This window comes from Hetaerina americana, unplaced genomic scaffold (genome assembly GCF_022747635.1).
Source record: "Hetaerina americana unplaced genomic scaffold, ioHetAmer1.1.p SCAF_78, whole genome shotgun sequence".
Classification (NCBI taxonomy): Eukaryota; Metazoa; Arthropoda; class Insecta; order Odonata; family Calopterygidae; genus Hetaerina; species Hetaerina americana.
This window is the reverse complement of record NW_027287405.1, coordinates 1,110,598-1,128,022: the sequence shown is the minus strand read 5'-3', so window position 1 is coordinate 1,128,022 and position 17,425 is coordinate 1,110,598. Positions and strand designations below refer to the sequence as shown.

Sequence of the window (17,425 nt, the reverse complement as noted above, 5' to 3'; positions counted from 1 at the left end):
AGGTTCCATATGCACTTTGAGTAACCGTAAAAATGCTGGAGAAATGTTTGTGCGGGGTGGGTTCCATGGAATCCACCGAAAAATCGCGAGTGACTCGCGAAAACCAACTGTAAGATGCATTCCTTATCCTGTCCCAAGTTATATTTTTCTCCTCCTCTATACGTTGAAACAGCGTGCCAAGAAATGTTCATCATTCTAGGCAGGCGTAGGCGAACTGAACATCTTTCATATTGCAACGGCTGATACTGACGCAACATTGGAATTAATCAATGAAACGTGCGCGAATATATATATATATATATATATATATATATATATATATATATATATATATATATATATATATATGTATATATATGTATATATGGTTTTATATATATATATATACATTTGTATATATATATATATATATATATATATATATATATATATATATATATGTATATATATGTATATATGGTTTTATATATATATACATTTGTATATATATATATATATATATAACCATAAACACAGTGATCAACCCGAAGGTCGGTTTGGTAGGAGACGGTCACCCAGTACTAAGCCCACCACAAAAGTTCATTGACTGCCAAAGCGGGCAAGTATAAACCGTCCCGGTGAGTGAAGTCCCACCTTTACCGGTCACTGTACATAAGAAACGCATGGCATTGAAGAAAGAAACATGGCTGAGGTGGAAGTGCGGTTTGCGAGAAAGTGAAACTTAAAACTAGGAATAAAATATGAATTCTTAATCTAACAAGAAAGGAAAGCCGACAGGGAACGGCTTTTTACAAAAAAGAAAAAAAAAGGACGTCACTAACAGCACTAACTGCCCACCGGCACACTCTGAGCATAGAGCGGTACAAAATGGAAGCGGAGGCGAGGGTCGCCCATTTCCCACAGCGGGAAATTACACTTGGGCTTGAGGAAGCGGGTGACAGCAAGACCGTGAAGCGGATAAAATAATACTAAAATAACTTGGAGGACGGAGGAAGAGATCCGTCCGGCCGAAAGGGGCTTAAGACAATGAAGAAAATTTAAAATTAAAAGACAGAGTAAAGACTCATAGGCGAGTAATATCTTTAGGCAGTGTATAAGTGTGTTTCTCTCCGGGATCATAGTCCCATATGGTTTGTAGCAGCGGATTTCCAGACGGTGCGAGGCGGGATTTGAAAGACGCGACTTGCGAGCGAATAAATTCCGCGACGGATGGGAGTTTATTGTACGGCGTGTGAAATTCACAATCAGGGTAGGGGGGCCAGTTTCTTTCTGTGTACCGGCTAAGGTTTCTCAGGAAGATGTGGTACCCAAAAGATCACACAGATATGGTGGAGCTGAGAGTATCTTGATAGGTGTGCTTATCCGGGAAATAGGAATCAGAGGGGATCGAACCCGGGCCTTCCGATCAGTAATTCAACGCTCAAACCCTGGACCACCGCGCCCCACCACACACATACATTCATATACACACTCATGAAAACACACACACACACACACACACACACACACACACACACACACACACACACACACACACACACACACACACACATATACATATTGAAAAATAAAAATATAACAAAATCAAAATTTTCTGTGCTACATTATGTCATGACGACTTTTAACTGAGCAATTTTCGTATCATTGAGTGGAGAATCACCAAGTATCTTTTATTTAAATTTTCCCTCATAATAAAATCTCAAAATATTTTAATGTTATATTCCCTCATACACTTGTCGCAAAAACGTTCTTAGTTCCATACTTAGCTACGCATCAGATTTAAGTCGTCGCAAATCATTTATTCAAGTCATAAACTTGCGTTCATTCCATCAATTTCCTTGTTTTTAGAAGTGTTCATTTTGACAACGTAATTGTCACCGAATTTCGCTACTACTACGCCCATTTTCCTCCAATGTAAAATGCAAATGCGTGAACTTTGCTACTAGCTCGAGTTTACTCCATTATACTTTCATTATTGCTAGCCTTCCTACGTCTGGGAAATTTCATTGGTTTGTTTTCACTTTGATTTACCTGCCCTATTTCTAGCCATTGAATATAAAGCCTTCAACTTAAACATCTGGCTTATATAAATTTATTCGTAAACATCATCCGTCATTAATTGCAAGTAAAATTTATTTATTTTTTATTTATTTATTAATTTTTCATTCGCCCGAAAACGACACTTCGACCTTTATATCGGACTTTGAACATAGATATAACAATTTCACAACTACATACACCCAAGCCTTAGGTGTAGGAGAAATCACCTGAGCGGGAATCGAACCCGTGACCTCTAGGTTGGCAGACGAGGACGTTACGCCGTCCCCACCCTGGTTGGAATATATGACACGGGAGCCCCTCAGAATTCCACATAACTAGGAGACGACCATGAACACGAGCCTCAATCAACTTGCTACCCTCTTCTATTCAATCAAGGTCTTTGTCATACTCGTGGTAACCTTTCTCCGGTATGCAAGGAGAGAAACCCTGCCGATAGCAGAATATACCCGCTGGTAGCCGAAAATGCCTGAAGTATACGACTTGTGAGATCTCCATTTTTATCGTATCGTTTCCAATGATTTACATTTTTCGCTGTTATCGGTATTTCTTCGTATATCGCTAGTGGTAACTTCGTATATACTTAAGTCCTTTACTTTAAAGAACCTCCTCCATCGTTTTTCTAAATAGGAAATATTCTTCCTTCGTAATCACTATCATACGCAATATCACTTCGAACGGCACCGACTTGGAATTCCATTTCATATGAGTGCAGCAGGGGATGGTGTTTGCGAGCCTACGGATTCTCCTTTGACTTCTAGGTATGCCCCCCATGCCTCTTACCTGATACCCATTAACTCCTTATCATGGTCAAAATTAAAAATCATATTTGAAGAGGACATCCAATTGAATTACCTCTAAACTGAAAAAATATAAAATTATTTCCATAGATACAGGATTAACTTTGTTTAACTTGTTGTTACAGAGATATGTTGAAATATTAACATGATTAATGCACGCGCCTAATGCAGAGGTGTCGACGTTCACCATTTTTTAGCAGAAAATGTTGTTTTCCGAAAATTCATACATGAAACGCTAACTACTTGTGCCACATTTTATGATTTTTCAATGAATTATATCTGTGAACAGGAATACGCAAAATCAAATCGTGCATCATCTACTCTTTCTATGGTCTAGCGTCACTGCGAGACTACGGAAAGAGCAGATGCGAGTCGTAGTTTTAGATGCCTGTAGTAAAAGTAAGTTGCAATATACATACAGCCTAAGTCCTTAATTAAAAGATATATAGTATTGTGAGGCCATTAATACCAATCGCTGTAGTTTTTTCTAAGGGAATTACGATAGATAACCATAAATAAACACTTCTACGTAATAAATATTTCTAATAAAAAACGTGGAAATTATTTTGATTTAAAAAGTACTAGATTTTAATCAAGATGTTACTAATTTGAACTTCGTAGTTTCATGCTTGACTTTGTGGAACTTATCCATCAAGGAAGGAAAAAAACAGCTATGCTAATTCCACAAACTTAAGTGAATCAGCATAACTGTTTCTCTCTTTTTGTTACTAATTTAGTCCGAGTGTTTTTGGGCTCATTAACATTGTCTGCGTAATAAGAAAATTAGTTTAAGGCATAAAAATAAGGATATTAAATACGAGCGTTCGCATATATTTAAGAAATACTAGATAGAATAATAATAAAAATAGCCATTTTTTTGAAGTAACGTCAAAATGATAATCGTTATACACTTGCAGCAAGTAATTCGTCGCAACTTTTTAAAGAACCTTTCTGTTCAGTTTCGAGAGTTCTTTCAAATTTCAAAAACGTTTTCCCATCCTGGATGATGTGGAACAATAATGTTCCGTCGCCGAATTCCGGTGACACGCGTCCACATTTAGATTTTGGCCAGCCTTTTCCATTACAAACTCACTTTAAGTCAACCCATCTATCGCCCCTTTTAAGCTCCGCAGTTCAAAATTCTTTCACCATGGACTTAAGTGAAAGCCATTTGATTCCCACTTTCTTGTAGAGCACAAGAAATGTTTTTCTGCTGGCTTAGGGTTTCTATGGCTAGCACTTATTATAACTGCAAAATGGAAAAAAAACATTTCTGCGCGGAATAATAATAGCGGTCGCAATTTTTATTCCCCTCCTGTTTATTTCCAAGGAGAAATTCTTCGCTAAGGAATAGTCAAACGCATATGCTTTATCGGTTTTCATTATGCTCTCCTCAAATGTTGACTATAATTTCTGTCATTCTCATATTGTTTTTTCTTCAAGTTCGATTGGAAACATCGAGTGCTTAAAAACTAATTGACTGTTTATAAAAAAATCTTGATTCCCTATTGACCTTTCTCCAGGGTTTTTAGTGCAGTTACGCGCCACTAAGCGGTGAAGTGATTCTAAAAAGTAGAAGCTATATATGTATATAGGTGCTGCCTTTTGCAGCGTCCAAACGAAAGTTATTACACGTTTGAGAGATTTAAGACTCGTGAATGCACACTTTTAAGTCATGGCTCCTTTTCAAGAAAACTGTACAAATGAACCAACGGTAGGTGTTGGAAGAACAAGTGGCATTTACTGTTAGTTTACATAAATATTTTGTTTTTTAAGATAAGAAAATATTGATTTTAAAGGTATTAATACCTAATTCAACCATTCATCAGGACAAACTGTATATTGAACAATTTTTGTAGCACCTTGCAGACAAGCAATTATTCAATCACCTTTCACTAAAAGAGCTGAGGAGAAAGAAGGAGAGAAATTCCTTCCTTGTTCTAATCACTAAAATACCGGACGGCTCTTTTTAGTTTCCACCGGAGGAGTAAGATAATTGTTATAATTCCTGTTGTCCATCAATTTTCGGAGAAAATTAGTTTCGCGGGAGGAAATTCATTGGTAGTTTTGTTAAAACTTTTTCCCACACACGTAATATGTATATTAATACCTAATGGCATAACAGTGTTAATTCCAATTGAATGAGTAAGTGAAGTTATTGATTAAATCATGCTAAAAAGTTTATTTACAAAGTCCAAAAACCTTGTTCAGCTATCACCAAACTGAGATCTCTTTCGGTTAAATGCCAAGTTGTTGACATAATATATGTTTGGTTATCAAAACTTAATGAAAGTTAATTCACAGTCGAAAATATTATTAAACTCTGATCCTTTTATCGACCAAATGCAACAAAAAAATTAGGTAATTAGCTCAGGGGCGGATGGTAACTTTGCTGTACCCTATAGGCATTGTAGTATGATGTATCGCTAGGTAGCCTCACAGTTAGGTCCAACTGTGTACATTTTCTTTTTAAAAAGCTTTCTGATTTTGTGCGTTTTCTTTCAATTATTTGATAGCAAACAATATGTGAATGACACTTTCATTTAGCCTACTTTCTATAACAAAATTAACTAAATTATTGGATACGCTCAGTAATTTTAAATGTATCAAGGGTACCGAAGAAACAATAGCGATAAATTTTAAATTAAAAGTAAACATTTAGTTTTATATAGAATTTTCTCCTTAGTTTAATCCAGGGGAGCTTATTGATTATTCAGCGTTTATTTAAAACGATTCATGGAATACGGAAACTAAAATAAACATAACTGTGACTAAATATGGGAAGTATATGAGAAAGGAATTAGAACTTGATCAAACATTCTGGCGCTAATATATATCATGTTAACATCATTTAGTTGTTAAAATATAATTTTTTAAAGTTTAATTCGACTCAAGTAGTTATAAATAAATTGAGGCATTATTTTTATAGAAGTGAGCATCCAAAAGTAATACAAACGTTACCCAAAATGTCCCCAAATATTCTACTAACATGGTTCTTGCTGAGTAATTTAAATTGTGTGCTTGTATTTCAGTGATATTGTTTTAAAATTTCAAGATATCAGGATACGTAAAGTTTTATACATATAAATAGTAACAAGGATATTTTCACGCTTCTTTGTTATGGAGAGATTGTTGCTGGAAGAAAATAGTATTATTACTCCAGTCAACCAGAATACCATTAAATCTATCAGTGAAAATAATATTGAATATTTAAGTATGTGATGTTCAGAATAAAATATAATCGTTTGATTCAAGTGAAATAAAATAAGTAAGCCCATCTGTAACTCGAATTAAAGTAACTAAAACTCGTAGAAAGATGTTTATTTCTTTTATCACGATCACATTCAAAACCTTTCGCCATTCTAATGCATTGACGTATGACCGAGATCAATTATCGCCTATTATCGGGGAGAGCAAAAGGAATATTCGTTCTTCTAATTTGGACCTCATTTCAATTGAATGGAAGTGGAAAACGAAACGCAAAAAATAAGGAAGTATCGAAAATAGTAAAATAGTTTGTAATACGAAATATATTTACGAAAAGAAATGTAATTGATTTAGAATACAGATATATAAGGAAAATGTTATAATCAAGCAATGAAATTTAAGAAAGTGCCATATATTTTCGAATTACTTGAGAAAAAAGGAACGTTTTAGGAATTTACTCCCTTCGGAGAAGGGATAACTACAAAGAAAAAATGTGTACAAGTTTAAAATACAATGCACGACTTAAATAAAATATCCCTTAGCATTCCAGTAACTAGTTTTGCAAGGTTTGGCATTTAGGTTATGCGTATCTAGAGGGTACATGGCAAACTAACTCAAGACGACCAATTGGATGCAAAATAATTGAAATTAAACTAAGATCTAATGTTTTTAAACAAATAATACCAGAGCTAAGAGTAATAAGAAATAATATAATGTATAAAATACAAAAATGTAATTAAAAATGCGGATAAATGGTTTTAATTGCTTTGTATCGCATGGAAATCAGCTGATTGGAACTGAAACAGCACATATAGAAGACATTTATATTGCACGCTATTTTGATTTTAGATTATTTTATGTCTCAGTAGTGATGTGAATATTTTGAAAATGATTTAAATATTATTTTGCAAGCCTAAGAGATTTAATTTTTCAAACAAAGATTCTAAATTTTTCATAGAGAGCCTAAAGATTTTGTGTAACTTTTACATAGGGAATTAGAAATTATCTTAGATTTATATTCAAGCATTAAAAAAATAATAACATTTCTAAGTTAGCGGATGATGTTAAATCGGAAACTTTTACCGGTAGTTTATACTTGAAAACTAAATATTACGGCCACAATATAATATTACAGCTTTGAAGTTTGGTTTAAATAACTTTTCGAGACATTCCCAAGTAATAGATAACATTCACATTATTGCATCAAGTGGCATGAAATAATTATTTACCATCTTAGTGTGTAAATATATTCTACAGTACATTTTCAGTTAAGATAAATGTAAAAAGAGTTCTAGTATGAAATAAAACATTCAACATTAAAAAAAAACATCATTCTCACTAGATTATTTGTAGAAAAACAATATTTCTAAGAAAAATATTGAAATAACAATGTGCTTATTAATGATTCATATGAAAGTTTAAAATAAAATGACATATCATTTTATATGCACACGTTCATGATGAGTGTTTACAAGAAATATTTTATACATATATAGAGCATTTCAGGTGGATCAATGCATTAAGTAAATCTAATCTATTAACCACATTAATATTTTATCTATATTTCAATTATTCTAAGAAAACACTAATAAATACTAGGCACATTAAATGTTTAAATTCTCTCTATAACTAAAAATGTAAGCATTTATTACATTTGTTGTTCAGTATTCCTGATTAAACATTGGGAAAACAGTGGAAATGTATACTTATATCAAATGCAACTTTGAGAAAAGTAGATAAATTCAACAAGCTAGATCACTAAAAAGAATAACAGGAAAGCGTGGGTAACATTATTCAAGGCATTTGGAATAATCACAAACATATTAGCGAGCAGATACGGGGTCGACTGATGCTAACACCGAACACTCCAGGCCATCTGGAGAAGCTTATTGTCCGTAAAGGTTATTGAATTTCGTTCCAAAAAGAGCGCACGGATATATAAAAAGGTTAGGCCCGAGTAGACAAAATGCTTTACCAATACAGCTTTAGTATCAGTCAAAACAGGACAACACGCAAAGGTTTCAAAAGATTGCTAGAGACACATAAGAGGGAAGACATATCTACATTCCATTACAATAGAAGACTAGAGTGTACCAAGTGCAAAATGCAATAGGGCAGGTACGTACTTGAGTGATGTGGAGAGACACTGATACGTGTTATTTGTTAATGTTTCTAATATATGCTCCAACAATGCATTCCCAAACGCATACGGACAGACACGCACACACACAAATATACACATAAGAAACAAAAGGAACACGAGCACCAGAGTTTCCATCAAAGGGTTTTCCACGTGACGATAAAATAAAACACGACGAAGTATGGGGGTTAATGGTCAAACAAGAAGAGGAGAAAAAGCAGCAAACAGACTTGTGAGTATTATTAAGAGAGGCGAGAAGGAGAGAGAGAGAGCCATTTAAAAGGACGAGTGACACCGTTAAAAAAAGGTACAGCAAGACGATCATTAAGAGCAGCCTTATAACAGGACGTGAGGACATTGAGGCAGAGCGACAAAAATACAGATAAATAAATAAATAAATAAATAAATAAATATATATATATATATATATATAGTTATTTATGGTGAAGAGAAATCTAGTGGAGGAATACGGAGAGAAAGAGAAACGGAGAACCATTAGAGTGAGGAAACAGATAGGAACAACAGAGAAAGTGGGACGAGAGAAGAACGAATAATACGGTTAATAGATATCTTTTTTTAAAAGGTGAATATATATATATATATATATATATATATATATATATATATATATATATATATACACATATATATGTCCGCGTGGTGGTTTTTAAGAGTCAAAGCTGTTATCAACTGAGTACCTCTTTATCTTCCTCAGGTGAGAGTACAGGGCCATGACGGCCCTGACATTGGTCCAGTGCTGCTCTCCAATGCTTTTAGACCTACTCCCGATGTTCCTGCGTGTCCCCCCTTCCGCACCACCCGATTCTTCCCCATCCCCCCCTCCCGCAGCGGCCTCTGAGGCCTCCCCCGCGACATCATCACCTTCTCCTCCTCCGGTGCCCCTTTCCTCCCCGTCCTTTCCCTCAGCCTCGTCTACCACCACCCTCTCCTCCAACACTATCTCCTCCAAATCGCCTCCCTTGCGGTCGTCACTAAAAAAATGAAGGGCGGAAGAAATGGGGGGCGGGGGTGGTTGAGGGAGGTGGAGGGTGGGGGAAAAAAGAGGAGACATTATTTCATGCTCGATATAGCAATTGGGATATTTTTCTCTTCTTCTCGCTTCTTCAAAAAATAAACACCAGAAAAAAATGTCTTCGACCGTGATCTGGGGTCTGGTGTGATGGCGGTTGGTGAAAAATTTCAAAAGGGATTGAATAAAAAATCGGTGCTTTCCTCGTTGACAAAAATTGCAATATCCAAAAAGAACAAAAAGTTTTGGAAGGATTGTCTGGGAAAAGTGGGAGATTCCTCAACATTTCTGAAAACTGTGTTAATAATTGAGAGAAAAACGATCTTGATGTTTGTGGTTTGATATCCTTTGAGAGTTGAACTTTTTGTTTTCCTTAATTTAGATCAAATGTTGTAGGTAAATTTTCACAATAATTTCAAAAATCAACTTGTACTGTCATGATGCCAAATCTGTTTTTTATCCGGATTGCAAGAGAGGGCTGAAAGCATGTCACAATAAATAAACTTAAAGAGGGTTGCTCATCCTCAAATTAACAATTACTATATGCAAATCATGTCTATAACCACCGCAGTATTATATTTACGTATTTTGAGTGGGTCGTCAAGATTTCCTTGTCTCTTTTCAAAACAATTTTGAATGCAGCAGGGAAGAATAGGAAGGAACTTATAGCTCTTCAGGAAAAACATGATACATGCTTAAAAATCCAGCAAACTTGAAATTTTACTAAATAGATCCATAATTTTGTGTTGTTAATTTAAAGATTTTTGATTGCTGCTCTAGCTATTGTTGATCTTTCAGTTTTGGGCTACGAGAAGAAATTATCCATCGCCATGTCAATGTTGAATATGGGAAGGTATCTGTAAACATTTGTATCTTTAAACATCTATTTAAGGTTGGGTTCATCACGAATTATGAACGCAATCAAAGAAATTAAGAACCGATTGCATATGCGAGCAGGTTTTCTGGAGACATAACTGTTGAAAACGTACTCATAAACTCTGGAAATGAGAATTTCCTTCCTATTATTTAGTTGAGATTAGTTTTAGGGTAACCAGTGTCAAAATCTAGCGGAAGAAATCTTAACGACAGTCCAGCAATTTTTTATTAAGTCCTTTGCAACCATTGATTTCCATGGCAACTCATTGGGTGGTTAAATAACGTCAATTTACTGACTACGTACCCAGCTCTCGCAGCTTATGGCAACCACTGGTAACTCATCAACGCGTACAAAAAATAAGCGCAGGTAATAACATGTAATTGCTAATCCTATTCCTCACAGTCACATTTGCCTGGAGCACGTATCCAGGCGGTCAAGCGCATATTTAAACGCAAAATAACGCCATAATATTATTTATATTTATTTCATAGCCTAAATATTCAAAATATGCTCAAGTACTCTATGATGATTTGCAATATGGGGAATGAATAAAGATAATATAGCACATAAAGGTAATAAATGAATACATACTGGCCTCGGAATCCATTGCTCGAACCGAAATACCGCTCCCAAGTGTCGGAAACATTCGCATTATAATCCTCGGAATGCACATATTCGGAAGTTCTCACCTTCTCGTACTTTGATGACCCATTATTCTTAAATCTATACCAGTGTTTCACGTCAACGTAGTTTATTAAGCTAACCATAGCTACTACTTAGCAAAACTGTTCCTTTTTTTTCAAGTTACGCTCGCAAGTTTCCGGAAATCTCAATAAGCATAACACATTTCTGTGCAGCGGACGACTAACTGGTGAGACGAGAAACATACCATATTGCCTCGCTTCTTTCCCTCAGAGATAATGTGTTTCCTTATGTTGTACAAAAGCAAAACCGGTTCTTCGTCTTACTTATTCCTTGGAGCGTGTCGTATGCTTTGTTGATAAGGGAGCGAAGCTAGGCCAAAAGTAATCACCTGCTGGTGATTAGTGGCTATTGAGAAATCCATCCCGAGTGTAGGTTCTGAATGAATAGTGAACTAGACAGGCTATCTAGTCTAGGTTGAACTGTATTACAGTAGGGAATATGAAGGTAAACGCTAGTGGTAAAATTTTGACACATTACTCTGAATTTAAGTCGCTGTTCCGAACAATTGCTACTTTTCTGTTTATAGATATACACCTATCATATGCTTGTGACATTATTCGTGCCAGTCTAACCCGCTTGAGAATGTGCTTTGAAAAACAATTTCTGCTCATTTGAATAAAAATACTATTTAATGGAAGAAACATAGGCATAAATAAGCAACAAGGTGCATCGGAGGCATAAAGTGTAGATTTATGAAAAAGCTATTTGAATTTGGTTAACTATATTACTTGCAATTGTCAGTAGGTGAAAAGCGCATGCTTTTTACTGTATTCAAGAGGATCACTGCAAAAATTAAATATTTTTCATATTCTAGCGTAATGTTAATCAATGGAAATCGTCTAAATCACAATATAATTATTGCAAACATTTCAAAATTAATTATGTGCATGGTAGGCATTTAAGTACAAAGCAAAGGAAAACTATCATTGATATGACTTACAACTGTGTACCGTACTCAATTTGTACCAGTTACCTATTTAAAAGGTAAAGGTATACATTGACTTTTATACCCGTTAACGATTTTTTGCTGGAATTTATATAATAAATTTACAATTTTAATATGCCAATAAGAGAATGATTATACGGTTATTTTTCGAAGGGTGAGCTTATTATGGAACAAAAGTTGATGAAGATATAAATTTTTCATAGAACCCTACATATTTGACGAATGGGATTACGGTGTAATCCAATATCTATTTGATTAATTATGTAATGGGGATGATGTTTCTTTTCTCTATGAAGTATATTATTTTTTATTACACATAATTTGACAGGGGATCACGATATTAGAATATCTTCCGAGTTTGGAAATTATTATTTAGAGCTGCGTTGGAACATTTTGCACTCAGGAGTTAATCCATTAGCACATAGTCAGCTGCGAGCAACTGTCAGTATAGTAATATGTCTTGCGTTTGCCAGCTCTACTATGAAAGCTAAAAAATCTAAAACTCGAGTTACCGACAATCACAAAAAAATACTGCAAGGGACATTTAAACATATAATGACGATCAATGCGAGGGAACTACATGTGTTTCATACCATGAGACTTTCCAGCAAGCTAAATACACACTCCTAAATTTCGTACACTATTGAATGAGAAATCTAACATTAAATTTTATTTGAATTAAATAGCTGATTTTTCAGTCCATTTCTCCTAAACATAATTTTTTCATAAATACATTTTGACTGAAAAATTTTATTTTGAAGATAACAATTTGTTTATTTTAGTTTCCTCATTATAGTAGATATTAAATTGTATTGAAAATCCTATAATATCTTTTAATTATGATTTTTATATCCAGCGGATCTGATGGAATTAGACAATAGAAACCAATTGCATTAAAAGACCTATACTACCGCTGCTGATAAGTTCAAAATTTTATTCTTAGTATCCGCCTAAGAAGAGCTAGCGAAGCCTACGTGTACATTATGAATGACCTAATGACATGAATTTAACCAGGAAAAGATTTCCATTTAAAGTAGCAGAGGGAGATGGTGCACAATTTTATTCCACCTTGTTCCAAAGATATCTCCCTGTGGGGAACTCAATAAACTAGTCACCCAGGCTAAATATTGCCCGTAAGAATTATGCAGACGCCGCGTTTGCATAGGATATTTATAGGATTTTAGGATTAAAATAAAGCGTTGTGAAGAAAAAACAAGAGTACCTATTCTAGTTTCACGTCCAAATTTCTCAAAAAAAGTTGAACAAAGGTTCCTCTTATCAATCAGTTGAAGTCCAAATTCTAGTCATTCTTTAACTCTTTTGAAATTATAAACTGTTCTACATTTATCTGGAGCGGGAATATGATTATGCAAAATGCACAACTTGACAAATGTGTTTTTTATGAAAGGGAAATAATAATTCTTTACGGCAATTGTACCTCTTGAAAGCTATATCATTAATAAGTCTCCAGCGAGTCATTTACCGACAAGTACCGACCTATAGGCTACCGTCACCTTTTCAGAGAGAGGTAAAGCGTGGGTACTTAAAAGGAATTTCGTAATTACGAATATGATTGATTAAAATATTATACAACTGATTTTTTCTGCTTAACGGCTAAAATACGATTTATTTTGAAAATATAATAAAAAAATGGAAAGGGCAGGTACCTGCAATACAAAAGCACTGTTCTCATGGTCAAAATATAATTTACCTTTTACCATCATGGGCGTGACCATCCTGTAATTATTTTATCTTGAAATGTTTTTCTCCTCTGCCATTGTATTAACCAGCTTCTCGTTGGCAAGTTCATACGAACGCGATTTCCGTGGAAAGACTGAGTTGAAATTAACACTCCTGTACAATGGAGTCGGTAACACTTCAAATAGTGTAAAATACAGCATACATGGCGATTTAATTTTACGAGCAACTTTTACATTACATGCCTTAATAAGGACGACAGTTTGCAGCAAACAAACAGATGAGAGTATCTCTACTTTCTGGCAACGACGCCATGAAGCAGACGTGACACATAAGCTTAATTCAAATTGGATTGTGGCTATCTTTTTTGTCTTTCTTGATAAAGAAGGCAAAAATATCCTCAACTTTTGATGTAGTCCCTTCATGAATCAGTTTTAATGGCGGTATACCACTTTTCCACTTTTAATGTGACAGCAATGAGATGCGTCTAAAAATGTTTTGAATCTTTCAGTCGTGGGAAATTTCAGTTGTTGACCTTAACTTACTAGAGTTTAGCTTTTTTTAATGTCCTTATACGTGCAACCGTTAAAAAAAATTAAGTTTCATCGAACCTGAATTGAAAACTTGAAAAATACGCCGTCATTAACGCAAAGATAGGAGTATTTTGGCTATCTATACTTATCCAGGGATAATTTTTGTAAAACTATCAGTATACATTTATTCCATTTCCCTGCTTGAAGGAACATTTTCCTGCAGTTAAAATTATATATCTGTTATCTTGTCAGGGAGAAGTTTTACATAGATGGCTATAATTTGCTACTTTCATTTCGCGTTCAGGAGATATTCTTATCATAATTAACGTCACTTAAGTGTTTTTAGTTCACTATACTGAATGTATGCCTTACATGATAATTTTTCTTGTTTACTTGCAACCGAGTTTTCAGTTAAATAATAAATACAAAGGTTCATAAATAAAGTTATAACGCATACCGTATGACATTTGAATTTAATAACACGAAATATTTCTGCAAAAAACACAGTTATCAACCAAAAGGTTGGATGGATAGGTGAGGGTAGAGCTCACCTCTAGTACTAATCCCAATGGCGTGTGAAATCCACACATCAGGGTAGCAGGACCTCTTCCTTTTCCCTGTGCCACTTATGGTTTCCCAGAAAGTTCTAGTATCCGAAAAATCACTCAACATGTGTAAAGCTAAGGGTACCCAAAGGCGTCCCAAGGATTTAACATGGGCTCTCCAGTGAGTAGTTCAATGCTTTAACCACTGGACTACCACGTCCACCCCACAAGTCTGTAAACGTTTGGAAATTCTAATACTAAAATTATTATCTGAAAAAATAGGCCTTAATATGACGTATTACTTTTAAAATATTGGGTGATATCACATCGTTATCTTCAAAATATATGACAACTGAGATCAAATTAATGATGAGAAGATATTAAATACATATTCGCATTTGCCTTAGGAGCTTCCTTAGCAGTTTTTCATTTTCGGTGCTAAATTTATTTCTAATACATTAGGGCTCGCAATATAGATTAAATTTAAAATAGTGCAGGTGATTTAATTTATTAAAATGAAATCACCTATACCGACACAAACAAAAATCAGCTAAAGGGAATATTCACTTAAATCTGAAAAATATATTTTGGTAAAATGAAAGGCAACAATTCCAAAAAATGTCTTTAATTTTAACTTGATTTCCACATTAATTCGGGATTATGTTTGGCCTCATCATTTTTGCCTTCTATCAAAGTGGACGTGTTCAGTTTTTTCATTATTTGGCAGCTTACCATTTTCGCCCAGACCCTTGGTTTGATCTGTAACCAAGGCTTCGGGCTAGTGTGTTTATCCCATTTTGAAATCTCAATTCCTTAGAATAATGATGGGGTAGTTTTTGTGCGCGAAACCTATCCTAAAAATGGTATCCTACGTGGCCAATCAAAATGTTTAATATCTAATGTACCATGAAATTTGAAGCCAGCAAAAATATCTTGTCTTATAATTGATATTTTACAAATACTTTTGACGTCAATATCGAGAGATGTGAAAAGGATATGGTCTGAAAAGTTTCCGACCTCAGAACATTTCAGAAAAAAGGCCTTGTATCTTTGTTAGGTCAGAAACGTTTCAGACCACCCTCAAATATATAACGCGTGAAATGGCCGCTCACAGGCTGTTCTCTACCATAGTCCTCTACTTGTTGATATTTCCTGACTTAGACTTTCCGGCTAACCGCGCAATTCATTGCTGCGAACGTTTAATGCTTACTGTTATCTCATATCTGGCATGTTCACTTACAAAAAACTTAGTGCAAATTTCGTATTTTTCTGTGCCCGAAACTGAATCTGGTTGAAATCTGGTTATATATATAGATGCTTTCGTCGAAGTAACACGGAAGTGTTGAATAATAAATCGGACAGCAACAAACAATATAGAAACACATAAAAAGATCACTTTTACGTTATTTCTTGATCATTTCGACGGAATTATTCTCCGTCTCCATTGGAAGATATAGAAGTCCTCTTCTCTTCCGATGACTGCGGAGCAGAATTCCGTCGAAATGATCAAGATATAACATGTGAGTGATCTTTTTATGCGTTTCTATATTGTTTGTTGCTGTCCAATTTATTATATATATATATATATATATATACATAAATAACTAATGTGAAAGTCTCACGGGTGTAAATAATAATGTATATGGTGGTATCACGAGTATTCCTTGAGAAAGGTGACTTGACCACCGAAAATTCGAAAATGTGTGAGTTTCTTTTCTTTTTTGTATGTTTCTGTGTTTTTGTTCACTAGAGCTAACACAATGTAAATTATATATATATATATATATATATATATATATATATATATATATATATAAAATTAACACAATAAATACGTATATAATATATGTAAGCACGGAAGACACTGGAACAAAAGATCAGCCGTAACATCGCATGTTGACTACGAATATCGACGAGATTGCCCTTAATTGCTGGAAAGTCGCTTTAAATAGAGTTTATTGAATATTGTTATAATTAGAAAAAGAAAAACTCTCAAAGACAATTTAGTTGAAATAACAGAGTAAATATTAAAATATCTTCACCTATCGTCACTACATCCATGGCAATGGATGTGCTAATTCAGGAACTATTATAAAAAGGCAGAGAAAACTCGAATGGCCATGGAATTGAGGTCATGAATCTGTGTATTTGTTCGATACCTACAGTTAAGCAAATCGACTACTCCTTGCTACGAGGGGCATAGAATTGTAATTACCTGAGCCCGGGGCTCTTGTCGGAGGACTTTTTTCCCCCTCCGTCTCCTTTGCGGCCCCCCTCCTCCGCCTCCTCCCCCCGCCTGCCCTCCCTCGGCGCGTGCGGGAGAGTCGTCGGCGGGGGCGGTCGCTTCCCGGCCCCCTTCCCTTTGGCGGAGGCGGAGGAGGCCGTGGACGCGGAGGCGCTCGGTGACGTGGTCTCCGGGGGCGGCCTCACAGCCGTCTGCCGCCCGAAGGTGCTGTCCACCATGTCGGAGTGACCCCCGCCGGCAGCGGGGGCTGATGGCTGCTGACTCCCTGATCCGCCCCCGGTCCCCGACGCTCCTTCTCCAGCCGGGCCAGCGACGCCGTCCCTTCCTCCTCCGTCCCCGTCCTCGCCAGCCGCCCCGCTAGGCCCGCCGTCCGCCCCGGGCGAGCTGCGTCCGTCCACCTCCTCCACCTGAAATGGGAGTGGATCCAGGAATCAGTTTAGAGTGAACGTTATTAGCTTTGGTAGGTAGGAGAGAGAGAATGGGCTGCATAGTTTGGACTGATGTGAAATATGTATTGCAAAGCGGGACTAAATTTGTTTGAACCTATCGAACAATGGAACTATTCCTTCACGGCAAGGGTTGCTGAAATATTATTTCTACTAACCCCAAAATGTTTAAGGGTAACTTGGAAATGCACTTTA

At 35.6% G+C, this 17,425-nt stretch overlaps 1 protein-coding gene across 1 annotated transcript in view; it reads right to left on the bottom strand.

The window, feature by feature from the left end:
• LOC139697493 (uncharacterized) overlaps positions 1–17,425 on the bottom strand; it is a 678,343-nt gene that overhangs the window by 203,819 nt on the left and 457,099 nt on the right. The window contains exon 2 of the mRNA XM_071596219.1: positions 16,755–17,191. Within this exon, the coding sequence (XP_071452320.1) occupies positions 16,755–17,191 (437 nt within the window). The remainder of the gene's footprint in view (positions 1–16,754; positions 17,192–17,425) is intronic.